At 35.6% G+C, this 18,083-nt stretch overlaps 1 protein-coding gene across 6 annotated transcripts in view; it reads left to right on the top strand.

Moving 5' to 3' along the window:
• Positions 1–18,083, top strand: part of LOC113519293 (synapse-associated protein of 47 kDa) — a 107,026-nt gene that overhangs the window by 7,106 nt on the left and 81,837 nt on the right. For 4 of the 6 annotated variants that reach the window (XM_052894956.1, XM_052894951.1, XM_052894953.1 and 1 more), the window contains exons 3-5: positions 1,540–1,619; positions 2,202–2,258; positions 3,611–3,732. In XM_052894956.1, the coding sequence (XP_052750916.1) occupies positions 1,540–1,619; positions 2,202–2,258; positions 3,611–3,732 (259 nt within the window). The remainder of the gene's footprint in view (positions 1–1,539; positions 1,620–2,201; positions 2,259–3,610; positions 3,733–18,083) is intronic. The other 2 variants (XM_052894954.1, XM_052894955.1) reach the window with 1 other exon arrangement.

Raw genomic sequence — 18,083 nt, 5'->3', positions numbered from 1 at the left:
AGACGAATCTATCGACAGATTCGTTATCGCTACCGAGTCGTTGAGATAGAATGAGATGGTGACATGCGCTGCCTTACTCTTTATTATTCGATCGCTAACTGCTTGTATAATCGCTAATTATCTACACTAAAATTATTACAATCCCCAATAGTAGTTATAACAGTTAATACTATGGTTAAATCCAATGCAATATTTATACACAGTTAGCAATAAAATTCTGTACTAACTAGGGGTCGGTAATATACACTAATATCTATGTATTTTAGTTGCAATATCTATGTACGTCTCCAACAACGAATATGTTAGATATCTGTTATTCTATACCTAATGTAGAAATTAAGAATCCGATCGAAATTATTATAGAAATGTCATCCATTCATTCGGTCATCAATGTCCAAAAGAACCCAATATACCAGAGGGAGACTTTATACAAAAGTCGATCGCTTGGGTACCTCTGTGCCATTCGTGTTTCAACCGTGAAGCAGCTGTGTTTGGCTGTGTTTCGGTTTGAAGGGTAGGATATGGCGTGAATTTACAGGGTACAGAGGAATAACATCTGAGTCCTCAGGAATGGCAACGCATGGGAGGTATCATGGGCGAAACAGTATACTCTGTTATGTACTGCTCATGTCTATATATATAGGCGACGGTTACCACTTTCCATCAGGTGGGCCGTCAGCTTGTTTGCCATTCTAAGTTGTATAAAAAAAATACCCTGTAAGCGAAAGTTTGGTAAAACTAAAACAGTAAATTCCGATTTTGATTCTGAATTGAAAACCAGTCAAAATTCTTTCCGGAAAATATCAAATTTTTTTTCATTTAAAATCATGTAATCTGATGATATTATGTCATAAAGAAATAATAACATTTTATAGTGAAATACTATGAAATAGTAAAAAACAGTAATGTATTCGTATTAAAATTCTACTGCGACGCGTGGAATCAGCTGTTTGAGGTCAAAGCCACAAGCGTACGAAAAGTACCTTTGAAGAAGCGCGGCATCTTATTCAGACCATTCATCTGATACAGGTGTTTTCGTTTTGGCCAATCTGTTCCTTTCGGGGGTGGGGGGAAGGGATTGTTAGCAACAGAGTTTGACAGCCCCATTGCTAGCAATATGCCTTATTAGGTCGACCTCCACGTGGTTCCCCCTGGAAACCATCGTGAACAATTCTTGTTGAACTCGTCACGACAGGCTGACTGACCTGTTTCATTCTCACCTAACATCCTTCACTGGTGCCTCGCTAGTGTATACCGATAGCGCGGGTGGGGTTACCATTCCATTATTATCCATTAAAAAAAAACCTGTTCCTTTCACCCTGTATAGATATTGGAGCGGTATCAATACCCATGCCTAATTCTAACAAAAAATTACCTATCATTTGACACTTGTCTAAGTGGGTAATACTTAATACGGTAACAAACTGTCGAAACCACCAAAAATTTTTTTACATAATGTTTATATTATGATATAAGAGATGTCACTGGACATCTCTCTGTGACTTCATGAACCTTATCAATGCTTCGGTATGTGTGTAGCGCAACTGGTGGTGCGGACAGCAGACCAGCATCCACCGGCGGGACCCCGACCGAGGACCAGCCTGCTGGCGTTGGCAATGGTAAGGACATTTGTATGTACCGCTTTGTTGAACTCATAACTAGGCTATTAGATTCGCCTAATATTATTAGGCGAATTAGGAAAAAGAGTTAACAAACTGGACGGTAGATGAAATGGTGCTGTCTCCCCTATCTGATACTGATCTGCTGTTGGAAGCAGTCTGGATAACTCTTCGATCTTAAACAGGTACTAACTCTAGGAGTTTTAATACCTTTGTATGGAGAAGTGAACTCGAGTTGTTTTTTTTTCCCGCCCTCGATCATATTATTGCTACTTAGTATGTACTTTAGTTAAATATTTATTATAAAATTTTTTTGTTGTTATTATTGTCGGATTTGTGCAAAATTGTATTTTAAAATCTACTAAGTCAATTTGAAAAATTTTACAAATATGTATATAAAATATGTAGCTTGATGAACCAAATTTCCTCTTAAATATGTTTTTTAAGGATTTACATAGTCGAATCGGTTCCTTTCATTTCCTTAGCTTTTTTTTTCTTTTACCTAGTCCTTTATTTTCTCTTTATTATGTGTTTGTTATATGCTTGCTAGATATTATTTTTTTATTTTTCCCCAAATTCCAGGTCATCAGAGTAGAATATTCTCAGTAGACGCTATTGAGGTTCCGGATATGCAAGAACGTTAGTATTTTTGTTTTTATTTTTTCTTCTTTTCTAATATTTTGTTTTTTTTTTCTATTATTTCCCAATTACTTATTTTTTTAAATCTTTGCTTGTGTCCTGGAAGGTATCTATCTACTTTGTTTAAATCATCATCATCAGGATAAAATCTAAATCATTAGCATCCTTTGAAAGCGGTTTTCTACCAGCGAAATGGAATATTTTTATTAAAAAATAACAAAAAAAAAATACAAGAGATGTTGAGTCTCTCATAGTAACACGGCGTGTTGTTAAATTTGTATGGAACACTCAAAATATTTGACGTTTTTGAATGTTCGATTCCCGAAATTTTTATCTTATTATGTCCTATAGTATATGTACAATAGACGCTATATGGTTCCGGCATAGAATGGGCCACCCCTTCCTTTCCCGTGGGTCTTATAAGAGGCGACTAAGGAAATTTAATGGTCGAGAAATGAGCAGTAGTCTCTCTTTAAAAATCACCAAGCCTAACTGCGATTGCCAACTTACCTGCTAAGCGTGGCAACTACTGGCAAAACTGCTCTTTTGGGGAAGATCAATGTTCAGCAGTGGACAGTTAACGGCTGATATAGTATATGATGTAATATGTGTAGATTCTTAGTTTAACCTCCTGCTAACGATTTTGATTTCACCCTGTATAAAGAACCTAATCTCATTTTAAGAGCTTAACCAGTCAAGTCTTTTAAGCAACAGACACTCATTCATACATGTGTTGTGGGTTATATCTAAAATTATTTGTTATGGTGGTTGATCACTAAACAAGTTTGGACACGAAATACTAGATGGCGCTGGAATCGAAACTTGTGATTTTTGTTGATTATTTTGTAAGTAAATATAATTTGAGGTAAAATTTTCAAATTGGCGAATGGTGTTACTTATTTTTTACCGATATAGTAATAGTTTATTATAACTTTTGTCATTATTCTCTTGTATTGTACAACTTTGTAAAAAAATACATACTAGCCTGAGACAGCGTTTATGTAAATTATAATTCATTCAGGAAAATATTGCGTATTATTTGGCACTTCACATTCGTACATAATAATACAGATCACTCACGAATTTAGAAATTTTACTTCAAATTAATTTTAATTACAAAATAATCAACAAAAACCATAAGTCTCGATTGCAGCGCCATCTAGTATTTCTTGTCTAATTTTGTTTAATGACTTATCAATTTAAATGCGAATAAGTTTGTGACAACCCTACCAACTTATATAAGGGAAGCAGGCTACATTTAACAGCATTGCCGCATGTACAAAGGAAAGTATACGAGTACTTCTCCTGCCCAAGTTTGTCTATCCTTACGTTTATATATGGTATTGTTACAGTGACCACGAAAGCTGTGGCCGGCGCCAAGTCGCTGGGCAACTTCCTATACTCGGCGGTGAACAAGGCCGGCGCCAAGGTCAGCGAGGCGAGCGCCAAGATCAAGAAGACCGTCGAGGAGAACGTGAGTACATTCTTGAACTTAGCTCTTGTAAATCCGGTTGTCTTCACTCAATATAACTTATCCGTTCTATAGAGAAGCAATGGAATGTATTGATTAAGTTACAGCCTCAATGGTCGCGTACTGCGCGGTTTCAGAGATGTTTCCTCCCACGAACACTCAGGTTGTGGAATGAGTTCCCTGCCGAGATTTTCCCAAGAGACTACAGTATGGGATTCTTCAAAAGGGGGGTAAAGAGGTTTCTTCAGGGTCGGCAACGCACGCGTAATACCTCTAGTATTGCAGGTGTTCATAGGCTACGGTAACCACTTACCATCAGGTGGGCCGTATGCTTGTTTGCCACCTCAGTGGTATAAAAAAAAAGTTTTACTATTAGGGCACCCTTATTTACCCTTAAAATCTCTCATACGAGTACTTTAGCTTATCGAAGTGTGATGAAGTCGCAATTATCTGTTGGTTTCCAAAAACATTTTTTTTATAACCTTGTATTCATAAAAAAAAGACAATTTAAATGTGCTTGTAAACAAGTCTATTGAATAAAGAAGATTAGAATTTACTACTATGGTGGCAGATAAGCATATGAACCGAATGATCGTTAACGGGGTTACCGTAGCCTATGGCCGTTTGCCCTATGGATATCACGTGTGCGGTACCGAAATTGAACAATTTTTATTATTTCTGATTTATTATTTCAAAAACTGGTTTTGTAATGAACAAATAATGAGGTAAACGAATTGATGTGGAGCAAACATGGCGATAGACCAGGTAGCATAGTGACGTCTGCGACTCAAATAGGACGTCAGTTTTAAATCGTTTTAGAGTCAGTGATTGAAAATATGATGAGTAACTCCTACCCAGGAAACATTATAGATTTTAAAAATCTAAAACAGATTCAGAATTAACAATGTACTGCGTGATAAATATATAAAAACAATTCAGACGAATGGAAAACCGAAAAAATCGGGTGTCGCTTGAACATTAATTAAATATCGTACCCAAAAATATCAGTCCCGATATATCCCCGACCCGTCACGTTTCGCGGCGTGACCCACGATTATGATGTTCTATAATTTATGTCTAATGTATTCCTGGCACGGTAAATGGATTAAACCGCTTTGAACTGTTATGAATGAAAAGGATTAGAGCGGGTATTGCTATAGATTTAGGCCAGAGCCGTAAAAGAGGGCGCGCGACGGTGTTCGCGCGAAACAAAACCGATTATTCATCGTCACTCACGATATAATCCTGTTGAAAACGAATAAATATCAATTTTCTCTTTTCCCCTTACACAAAAATAAATAATACAAGTATATTTTCGTAAACAGACCGAGTAGATTTTCATAAATATACTGAAGAAATGTCGTGACAAATCATATTAATGAACTTTGAAATGTTTAGAAGACATTAGAAAAAAATATTTTTTTGGATTTCAAACCTGTAATCGTGTTTACAACTATATTTTGCATTGCATCAAGCTGTATCTTTGAAACTTTGCTTTCCGAAGTGTTCAAAGTCGCAATTATTTGACAATAAAAAAAACAAATAAATTTTTTCAATGTTTCTAAATGATTATTTAAAAAGTGCTCTGCTAGTGAATATGATGGGCATCTCTCAATCCGTATCAAATAGCGAGGCCAAGATGCCTAAATAAATGCATCTCTAACTTAAAAAAAAGATGGTTACCACTTACCATCAGTTGGACCGTCTGCTTGTTAACCATTTCGTCATAATAAAAGATATTCAGCCAATTTGTTTTTCCTGCCAAATCAATTGCAAAGTTTCAATCAGGACCAGACCAAAGCGTAAAACCCTATTTCTTTTAATAATACAAGGATACCAATCATCCGAGGCACTTTAGGACTACGGTCACGTACCGATACTCTGGTAAAGCTGCGACCATAAAATGTAACGATCAAACATACCCCGGGCAATTCGACTAATGATGTATACTTTGACGCGTCCGTTTCATTAGCGCCATTGTGAGGGCTAATGGAAGTATATAAAATGTAACTTTATACAGTATATAGTACATTTACCTTTAACCTATACAGTTTTATTGAGGACAGTGCAGTGAGAGTATCTCGTATCGAAGGGTGCTTCACAGTTTCCTAATTCGCTCGCTTAACAATGTACGAAACAATTAAATTTAATTGCTGGACACTTTCTAAATAATTTATTACCATTCTGTGAAACTCGACAAGTTTATAAGTCAATATATGCAAGTCCGGATACTTTTTTTTACTTGACAATAATGAAATGGTAACCACGCCTACGCTATCGGTATACACTGCCTGGGTACCAGTGAGGGATGATAGGTGCGGATGAAACAGGTCAATTAGCCCATAGTGAAAAATCAACAGTTCCCCTTGAAAACCATCGTGATTGATTTATCATCATGGTTTCCAGGGAGAATCGAGAGCAGGTCGACCTGATAGGGTTTTTTTGTTAGCAATAAGGCTGCTAATCCCCATTACTAACAATCCGTTTTACCCCCTAGTCCAGGTATTGACTTTTGACACCATTGAATGGAATCAATGCCAGTGGAAGAGGAAGTGTTTTGCTAGCTCTGTTCTTCTCAACGGAACATGCAAAAAGTTCCTACGACGTGCTTAAGCATAATTAAAAGGCACTCGAATGGATATCGATGCCAGGATGTTATGATTATATTTATGATTTCGAATAGCAAACAAGTAGAAGAAGAAAAATATTTTTTGCCCTTAATTACATGTAGAAAACATAGGCGTTAAGATGTAAATCAAAAGACAGGATTATTTTAACAAAATGTAAAAATACGGCCATTTAAATAGTTACTAAATTATTATGGGTTTAATATAGAAGTAAACAATATTGCTTGTAAAACGAATTATTAAATCGGTTTTGCATTGGCGAGGATATCGAGTAACATATGGAAAAAAATTATGAGCAAATTTAGAACTTCAGTTTATTTGAAGTCGTAAAAAGCAAATCCGAGAGAAACTTTGTGAAATTAAATGCAGACATGATTATTTAATATAAAAGTTCTCCTTAATTTAGAAAGTTTTTAAGGAACCTGAGAGATGAATCTGATAGGGGCTTGAAATGTAAAAGCTGGCTTATATCCATTGCTATAGTAACCCCACTTCTCAATTCTACAATGACGTGCCTGGCTTATTTCTGACTGAGTGCCAGATAACGGAATGTTTCTATTTACCAAATGTGAGATTGCTTTTGTTTTAATTTCAACATATTTTACTTATAGAATTCATCATCATCTTCTTGCCCTTATCCCAATTATTTGGGATCAGCTTAATATGTTTTTTATCCATATTACCCAAGGTATTGGCTTTTAGTTTTACAAGTGTCTAAGAAAAGGGAGGGAGGATTTGAGAGTGAGTAAAGAGTGAGTGAGGAATTCGGTAGAAAAAGAATGAAGGGATACTGCAGTTTCGAAGAGTTGCAGTTTTGTTTACTGATAAAATTAATTGGCGTTATATAAGCAATACCGACTAAGTACAACCAGAATGGGGTATTGGGTTTTGTTAGTAACGGACACTAGTAGACTCATTGCTTGCAATATATGTACCTTGTTGGGTCAACCTCCACGCCCACTCCTCTAGTAACTATCGTAGTTAATTCCTTGTGAATTCATCACGAAGAAATTGACCTAATTTCATCCTCATCTATTTATTATTGGTATCACCAACTCAGGTGGGGTTGCCATTTCATTATGATCCAAAAAATCTAAATAATAAGCCTCACGTTCTAGAAACATGAAATCCTACGTATTAAAATGGCTGCAGTAATCTGACTACTCACACCTGCAGTGGCATGTCTGGCTTATTTCTGGCTGAGTGCCAGATAACGGGACATTTTCAATTTACCAAATGGAATATTGCTTTTGCATTTTGCAGAGCTGAAATATTTTTTTTTTTTTAAATCACATGTGCTTCGTTTTTCGAATTCAATGAAACCAGGTATGTTATAAGTTAAAAGCCTTTGTGTATATACTCGTAGATGTATCTTAGATCCCAAACATTTGCTGAAGAGGGCGCCACCCCTTACTCCAGTAGTGTATTACATAGAATAAGTATCTTTTTTTGTTTTTGGTTCTTATCTGTTTGGTGCAATTTTTGTTTTTTTTTTTTTTTTTTTTTATGGAAATAAAGTAATTAATTTTTAAGCAACATCCAAAAGAAATAAAGATTCTCAATTCGTTTGAATTTTTTTAATATTTTTTGCAATTATGTTACTAATTCTGAACAGATTTTTACAATTCTATGTTGCAATTAATAGGGTTTACTCTTGTGTCCCCGTGTGCTCCCGGTATAGAATGGACCACCCCATCTTTTCCCTTGGGTGTCGTACGAAGCGACTAAGGGAATTTAATAGTAGAGGGATGGGCAGCAGCGTCCCTCTTAAAACATCTCTAAATCCTAACTGAAGTTGCCAACCCACCTTTGAAGCGTGACAACTACTGGCAAAACCCCTGAACAGGGGAGGCCAACGTTCAGCACACTTGTGTTGACCTCATATTAATTATATAACTATTGGAATCCAAGCTTTTTTTTTTGAAAAGCAAAAAAAATTAATTAAAATAATAAATAACAAGTGCCGTACAATCACTATAATTGTAGATTACATTCACGTTCTCCAAGATTAGAGGCTCAGTATGGAATAAGATCGTTTCGGATAACTACACTGAAAATTTATCAGGGGGCCCCATTGTTCACGAAGTCCCCTTGGCAACGGGCAATTATCTCTTGTAACTAGGAAACCCGTTGAAACTCGCATCTTCTGTATGTGTACGTTCCGAATTGTATCCGGAATATTGCGTTCATTTTAGAACCAAAAATGTGATACCTAGATTAAGTAGAGCTAATAGGTAGGAAGTTTTTTTCTTAATGTAAATGGATTAGTAACTCTGCTTCTGAGTTGCACTGGTATACTAGTGAAGGATGATAGGTAACAATGAAGTTAAGTCAGTTGGGACATCGTGGTGAATTCACCAGGAATTAATCACGATGGTTTCCAGGGTATCCGCGTCGAGACCGACTTGGTATTTGTTGTTAGTATTCGGGTTGCTAGTCCTGTTATTAACAATTTTCTTCTCTCGATCCCATTTCTACACTGACTGGTGGCGACTGGCAGCTAAGAACTTCTTTTTATATGTTTATGTTAAAGTTTACTAGTATTCGTCCCGGATTCGCACAGGTGTTATCAAATTATTACCAAAGATTCCCTTATTTGTCAATTCTGTTAATATTTTTGAAGATTCCCTATTGTCTTTTGTCGCACTCACTTTTTTATATGCAGATTTTATACAGAGCATAGTAGAAGGGAAAGTAGAGGCCAAAAGAGGAAGGGAAAGACTGAGAAATAACTACATGGGACAGATAAAGGAAACACTAGGTGTAATGTCATATGGGGAGGTCAAAAATATGGCCTGGGATAGAGCTGGCTGGAAGAGAATGCATGAATTAACTGAAGCTCTTAAATAAAACGAGAAAAGAGGTATTTTGATTATTACTGTCGTGTCTGTTCGATTTGATTTTTGGAAATATACCCTAATATCGGGGTGGGGGGAAGAGATTGTTACTGATGGGCAGGTAAGTCACCATCGATAATAATGTACCTTATCGGGTCGACCTCAACGCGATTCCTCCTGGAAAATATCGTGACCAATTTATCGTTGAATTCGTCACGTTGGGCTAACTGGCTTTTTATCCTCCATTCTATTTTACATTCTATTATCAACAATTAAAAAAAAATATCGGGTTGTGTGCCACTAGAGAAAAAAAAAGATTTCTTTATTTGATTTGAATTGAAAAATTGAAACTCAAAAACTACTCGACCGATTTCAAAAATTCTTTTACGTATAGAAATTTACATTATCAGCGAGTGAAATAGGCTATATATATATATATATATATATATATATATATATATATATATAAATATTATTATATAATATTTACCAGAGGGAGACTCTGTACAAAAGTCGATTGCTTGGGTACCTCCGTCTCATTCGTGTTTCAACCGTGAAGCAGTTGTGTTTGCATGGCTGTGTTTCGGTTTGAAGGGTGGGATATGGCGTGAATTTACTGGGTACAGAGGAATAACACCTGAGTCCTCAGGAATGGCAACGCATGGGGGGGTATCATGGGCGAAACAGTATACTCTGTTATGTCCATGGCACTGCTCATGTCTATAGGCGACGGTATAATAGTATATAATAGTAAATGAGCGGTCATGACGCTCTTACATTGATAATATTATAATTTCGTTTCCTAGTCCATCGCTTCATTATATAATGTGCAGTCTCCCCAAAGTAAATACCATACCTTCGCCTTCAAGGGTGGTAATATACACCCTAATGGGGTTTGATTGAACTAAGATGAGGGCTTCCGCCCCGCCAACGGCACTTCCGGTCTTCTATTTCCGTTTTATATAGACAGACTGGCGAATCTAAATATCCTGGTTAGAAACGTTGTTTCAATAATGTGTATATTATATATGTGTAAGTATATTTGTTAATTATATATATATATATATATATATATTCGTTTATATATGTAATTTTAGTATGTACGTATATCAATAATTACTAGTACCGCATTCGAGTATTCCGACACTTCCCTATGGTTGACTGGGAGAGAATGCTTTTAGCATTAAGTCCGCCATGTACACATATTTGTACTAATGAATAAATAAATAAAATAGGATTATCACTTTACGTCTTTAATGTCAGCAATATACTGATAATAATATTTAAGAGGTAGCTACACGTTTCCAATAACAATTACACACTCGTGTCGGGGAGGGGGGAGGGGGGGGGATTGTTAGTAATGGGATCTAGCAACTTCATTGCTAGCAATGTACCCTATGAGGTCGAGCTCCACGCGGTTCCCCCTGGAAACCATCGTGGTTATTTCTCTTGGAATTCTCCACGAAGGGCTAACTAACTTGCTTTCATCCTCACCTATCATCTCGTACTGGTGCCCCGCCGGTGTATACCGATAGCACAGGTGGGGTTACCATTCCATTATCATCCATTAAAAAAAAACACTCGTGTCGAGTACCTACAAACATCATAGTAAAGATTATTAATGTTATTGAAAGACGGGCTTTATCAGGCAAACCTGTGACACTGCGACCTTTCCATGATCTTTTGTGCTCGCCCTTTTTTTTTAAGGTCACTGCTAATTCCTATCAGTGATAGGAATTTTAAGATGTTTTTTGTAGCGATGTTTCTTATCTCTTTAGGATATAGAGTGTATTTTCCAATAGAGATATATCATTTATGTATGAGTGGGCTACAGCTACAAATTAAGTGCTGCGGCGTTTCTTCCTCATTCTGACAAAACTTTATGGCAGTACAAACCCTTATGGCATAAGCTTAGGTGGGGCATACGCTTGGGATCAGTATATAGTTCATTTTCATTTAAGAGTTTCCTCTTGTCGGTGCAACTAATTCATGCATCTTCCTCCAGCCAGCTCTATCCCAGGCCATATCCTTTATCTCCCTATACGACATGACGCCTAGTGTTTCCTTTATCTGCCTTGCCGGCCACCTTATACGACATGACGATTTTTTTAAGAGCATAATAGAAGGAAAGATAGAGGGCAAAAGAGGAAGAGGAAGACCGAGGATTAACTACATGGGACAGTATATAGTAACTAAAATATATAAATATTGCTATAAAATACTTACCCCTACTGTCAGGTACGCACATCAATATCGGATGTTAATTAATTCAACAACATACGAGGCAGCGTTAATAAATTAAAAACCGATGAATGGAGCTCAATATTTCGCTTTACAATAAATGACCCACATGTATGACCCAGTTCAGGCGACCCCCAACCGCTGACCTTTCAGCGCTCCAGCGCTTTCGAGCGTTCATCACCTTCATTTAGAGAGTTTCCTGTAAACCTACCGTATAATAATACATTTACCTTGAACTTTGTTATTGTCAATACAAAATAGATGGTGTTCCATTCTCTTTGTTCCTTAATATTTTCAAGTTTCATGATACCATCTATAAATTTCCATGTAAACGAAATGGTATTTAAATTCTAATCAATTTTGTACAACGAGGGTCAAACTTAATGTCCTTAGAAAATCAAAAACTGATTAAATTAGCAAGTTTTTACGTTGATTTTATCTTTTCAAAATAGTGTCCATTCACGTCAATACATCGCTGCATCCGATAGAACCACTGAGAAAAGCACTTTGTCCACTCGTCCTTAGGGATCTCTTCGACGGCCTTCTGAAACGTAGCCACAATTCCTCGGCGTCCATAAAATGTTTTCCTCTAAGTTTTCTTTTATTTGCGATTGCAATTTCTATTTATTTTCAAAATTTTAACAATTTTTTTTATCATGTTGCTTTCAAGTAGCTAGTTCTAAACATTTTCAGTGTAGCCCTCGTACATTATCATTGAATTTGTTTATTAACTAGTAATTCAGTATTTTTGCTCTCTAAGTAATATTTATTTTTAATTAGTTTTCATAACTCTCGTTCTATTTAAAGTGTATTAAGTTATAACTATAATATTGTTCATATAAAATTTAATATAAAACAGTGACTGTAAACTCGAATTGAGTGGAAACTTAGATATCTAGTGTAAGTGCAGTGTCATTTCAAATGTGTAGGGTAGTGAACCAAATAAATAAAATTTTATTCAACATTAAAATGTGTTGAAAGTTGTTAATAGTGACCGGATTGCAACTGTGTGTGCTTGCTCCTTGTTGCCGAGTCTCATTTCAATATATATACAGTATATAAATAACTGTGAACATTATTAGAAATATATACAGCGTCATCCGGGAGCTATAAGATTGATTAAGCCATCAACCTGGATTGCGTTTACGCATATTGATGTTGCGGCTTGGGCGGTTGGCTGAAAGATATCATAATTAAGATATTGCACGGAGGTCTTTGATAGAGAACATTGCGTATATATTTATTTACATTTTTTTTTTTTTTTTTTGTAAATATCTCATAATGATTTGCAATGCATGTAACACGAAAATTACAAGAGACAGTCTTATGCAATGTCATCAGTGCAAAGGTAAATACCACCACCAGTGTCTCAATATAAACAAAGATCATTTTTTGTCACTGAGTCTTGACTATTTGACTTCTTGGTTGTGCCCTTCATGCAGTAATGTTTCTCGACGTAAGAAATCTAATTCAAACACACCCGTTAGGCAGCATCACGTACCATCTCCAGACATTTCTATGAACATGTCTCTGGATAATTTTGAGCGTAATAGCACTACATATTCAAATTCCCTAGCCGAATCATCTGACCCCACTATAATTCAATCAGAATCCGTCACAATGAAGAAAATTAGTGACCTTCTTGATAGCAAGTTGCAATCTTCCTTATCGAGTTTCATGAATGATTTTCGTGCCGCACTAAGGGATGATGTAAACAAAATGGTCAGATCTGAAATGAAAACCGTAGTACAAGAGTTGAAATGTGACTTTAATACTTCTTTTGAGTTTGTAAATAAGGAGCATAATACTTTGAAAATTCAACTAGAAGAAAAATGTAGTGTTATTAAAGCGCTGGAGACTGATAATTTAAAATTAAAAAATGAAATACGCATTCTGGGCGGCCGAGTTTCAGTTATAGAAAGGATTTCACGCAGCCATAATGTTGAGCTTCAGTGTGTCCCTGAATCCCCAAACGAAAACGTTTTAAATATTGCGAAAAACTTATGCGACACAATAAAAGTTCCGCTCATTGAGTCGAGTATTGTTGCTTGTCGAAGGGTCGCTAAGATTAGCTCATCATCGAATCGCCCGAGAAATATATTATTAACCCTCTCCACACCCCGCCTGCGAGACATCATACTATCCTCGGTATCACGATTTAATAAGACCAACGCAAATGAGCCGCTTAGCTCTACTCACTTAGGAGTTTCTGGTGAGACACGTAGAATATATATCGCTGAACACCTGTCGCCTGAATGCAAGTCTCTGCATACTAAAACTAGAAACGTCGCAAAGGAAAAGAAATATAAGTATGTCTGGGTGAAATACGGTCGCATTTATGTGCGTAAAGACGACAACTCAAACTGTATTTCGATTAAAAACGAAGATTCATTGGCCAGGTTGTAATTCGGTCACTCCTCCACGTTTATTCTATAATTATTATATCGTTATTTTTTATAAACTTTTGTATTTTTTTTTTTGTCATATTAGCATATTGTAATTCTGTTTTATTTCTTATTTTAATTATCTATGTTTGTGTACTACCAAAATGTCAATAGGATTAGATCTAAGCTGGACGAATTGTATATTAATATTTTAAATTCTAATTATGATGTTATCTGCTTGACGGAGACTAATCTGAATAGCTCTGTATTTGATGCTGAATTTCTCGATACTCGGTACAATGTCTTTCGCAGAGATCGTTCCACAACTCTTATCAATAAAACTGAAGGGGGTGGAATCGCAATTGCAGTAAAAAAGAATCTCAGATGTGTCCGTCAGGTTTGTTGGGAAAGTGGAGTCGAGGATTTGTGGTTAAGTATTTTTCCTAATAATTCAAAAAATAAGGTGATAAATTTATGTCTGTGCTATTTACCTCCTGACTTAATAACAACAATGTTGCAAGAATTTTATAATAACATTCAGAATATAATGTTACGCTCTAACGAATTGAGTGATTTTTTGTGTATTGGTGATTTTAATACGCCCGGTATCGTATGGTCTGGATCACCTAATTACGCGGCAATGACACCGAGTGATCCCCAAGATCGTAAAGCTAGCCTTCTTATTGATATTATATCTTTGTGTGGCCTAAACCAATTCAATAATATACCAAATAAAAACAACCGTTACTTAGATCTTGTACTTTCTAATTTGCCAACCCTACAGGTTTATGCAGCGAGTCCTCTTATTCGAATCGATGAACACCATCCCTGTCTTTGTATAGATATACACACTTCAAATAGTTTCAATCATCCCAAATCTAAAATATGCCAGCGTCCGAATTTCCGTAAAGGTAACTATGAAAAAATTAGAGCTGAGCTTGGGTGCATCGAATGGTCAAATGTACTGTCATATGCAGACGTTAATAGTGCAACTGAGACATTTTATAAAATACTTGAAAATTTAATAAGTAAACATATACCGTTAACAGTAGTTGGTTCACATTCGTACCCTTGTTGGTTTAGTCGCTCGTTAAGGAAGTGTCTGTCTGAAAAACATAAGTACCATAAACGATATAAAAAATTTGGCAATCCCCGGGACTATGATTCTTTCGCTCTTCTTAGAACTCGATGCAAAAGACTTATTAATGAGTGTCATAAGAACTATTTATCATCAGTAGAGGAATCTCTTATGTCTGATGTCAAGCACTTTTGGAGATATGTTCATAATAGAAAATCTTATTATGCCGTACCGCCTACACTTAAATTTAACGGTTCTACATCTACTAATTATAATGAAGCTAGTGAATTATTTTCCAGTTATTTCAGCTCTGTATTTGTCAATCCTTATAGCGTAACGAACTCGAACTCTTATAAAGCTACTGTACCGAACTACCCAATTCACATAATTTCTTTCACTGAATCTGATATAAGGAGTACAATAAAAAAACTAGATCCCAACAAGGGAGCTGGACCAGACCGCATACCACCTTTCTTCATTATCTCCTGCTTTAAAGAACTTGCTGTACCCCTTTGTATTATTTTTAATAAATCATTAGAATCTGGTACTTTTCCTACTTGTTGGAAAATTGCACACATTGTACCGATTCACAAGTCTGGTGATATTACTATGTGTGAGAATTATAGACCGATTAGTAAATTGTGTAGCTTTGCCAAACTATTTGAAAGTCTAATTTACGATGAACTCTACTATCACGTCTCACAATTTATAACACCTAACCAGCACGGTTTTATACCAAAAAAGTCTACAATAAGCAATCTCCTTGAATATAAAGATTTCCTTTGTAGAGCATTTGCTACCCGAACTCAAGTTGACTCTATCTACACGGACTTCTCCAAGGCATTTGACAGGGTTCACCATTTGACTCTCTGTAATAAACTTAGACACTTCGGTATTCATGGTAGTCTTCTTCGATGGTTCGAGTCATACCTCGCTAACAGAAGCCAATTAGTTACGCTCAATGGACACTTATCCTCACCTGTTCCTGTAACCTCAGGAATTCCTCAAGGTTCTCATATTGGTCCTCTCTTATTTATTATCTTCATTAATGACCTCGTAGAAAAACTAAGGTGTCCATCGCTATTATATGCCGATGATTTAAAGGTTTTTTGTACTATAAGAGATTTCAATGATTCACAATTGCTTCAATACGATTTAGATACAATATCCGAGTGGTGCATTAATAATTTAATGGGTCTAAATGTACGTAAATGTTTTGTGTTGTCTTTCACTCGCAGATCACAAAAATTAATTTATAATTACACTATTAATGGACAAATATTAGAACGCAGAAATGTCGCTAATGATCTGGGTATTATTTTTGACGACCAACTTTCTTTTAAACCACACTATGAATGTATTATAAACAGAAGCAACCAACTGCTGGGATTTATTACTAGATTAACTAAAAATTTTAAAAATCCTAGCAGTTTTCTTTTTCTATATCAATCACTGGTGAGAAGTATTCTAGAGTATGGCTCGGTTATCTGGTCTCCATTTTATAAAGTACATTGTGATCGTATTGAGAGTGTTCAGCGAAAATGCCTTAATATACTCGCGTTTCGAACGGGCTTGCTTCGCAAACTGAGCTCTTATGAAAACAAGCTTGAACACTTTCATATTACATCTTTAGAGAGGCGTCGTCAGCGTAGTGACATACTGTATCTGTACAAAATCATCCATAACGTCATAGATTCTCCATCTCTACTGCTTAATTTAAATTTTAATACGAGGTACAAAGCACGTAATCCTACTCATAAATTGTTTACATTGCAAGTCTACAAAAATAACACCTCTTATTACAATCCTGTGGTAAGACTGTGTCGTCATTATAATGACTTACTGCTCGACCACAAATCCATCGACATATTCGGTACAAAATATTTGATATTTAGGAAGAACTTGATTTCTATTATGTAGAACACGATTGAAAATATGTTTTTTTTTTTATATATATAGTTTTATCTTTTATATATTTATATAACATTTTAATTATTTCTTTTTATATTATGTGTTTGCTTTTAATGAATTACTCAAGCTGTGCACATAATATAATCGGATTATAACCTAGCCGAATCACAAATGTAATTATTACTTAAGTTTCTTATGGTTGTAATCTGTTTTATGTGCCAATAAAAAATAAAATAAAAATAAAAAAATTCACCCGTCTTTGTACGGATGGATACCTAGTGTAGTATTTTATATTAGCTTTAATGGACAAAGATTATGGTCGAGTGTTGAGCAGCAGTGTCCTTTTAATACATCATCAAAAGCCAAACTGCGGTAGCCAACTTGTTTGTCAAACGTGGCAACAATTGACAAAACATCTCTTATGAACAAAAATGGGCAAAGGTTTAGGATGTTGGGTTACATTATTTTAATTTTCTTAAAGATCTGTTTTTTTTTTAATTATGTACACGTATCTACACATATATGGCTTATTTTACTCGCTAATAATTTGACTTTCTATAGATGAAAGAATTTTTGAAATTGTTTGAGTAATTTTTGGGATTATATAGATAATTGTAATAGTACAAAGAAAAAATCTAATCTTTCCTCTTTATAATATTAATATAATCGGAGGTATGGATATTTAAAAAATATATATTTAATCCAGATTAAGGAACATATATTACTTTTTGGAGATTGTATACAATCACTGGATTATCGCCCTTTTTACCGTGAAATAAGGTTTGAAAAATGTAATATATCAGTGGAATAGCTATGTTTAAGACATCACAATGTATCCTGTGATTTTTTGGTACTGATCACGTTTATAGGCCACGGTTACCTTAAGAGGGCCTTCAGATGGAAAGTGGTAATCCTGTTACTAAGTAGTTAGCTTGTTAGCCATTCAATGTTGAAAAAAAAGTAAATAAATCAATAAGACTTGCTATGAATGAATAAAAACTCTTTATCATTCCCCTCAAAGAAAGATACAATGCTTAGATATAAATGCTCTTAAACTGTCTGTCGTTGCTAATTGTGCAAACTCTGTTTTAAATATTCTTTGTGTGCCGGGGATTAAAGTGGAAACCGGGTTAAGTACCGGCCTAGGGCCCGGTGTGTTAAAATAGAAGTGCTCGACAATGGCTGAGTACATGTGTCGGAGGGTTGTGTACTCTAGGGACAGACTGGCTGAATTTTTAAAATGCCACGTTGCTAGCTGGAATATTTTGTGCTGTCA

The sequence above is a fragment of the Galleria mellonella genome, unplaced genomic scaffold, assembly GCF_026898425.1.
Source record: "Galleria mellonella isolate WM207_F2 unplaced genomic scaffold, CSIRO_AGI_GalMel_v1 utg257, whole genome shotgun sequence".
Lineage (NCBI taxonomy): Eukaryota > Metazoa > Arthropoda > Insecta > Lepidoptera > Pyralidae > Galleria > Galleria mellonella.
This window is presented reverse-complemented; position numbering and strand designations above follow the sequence as displayed.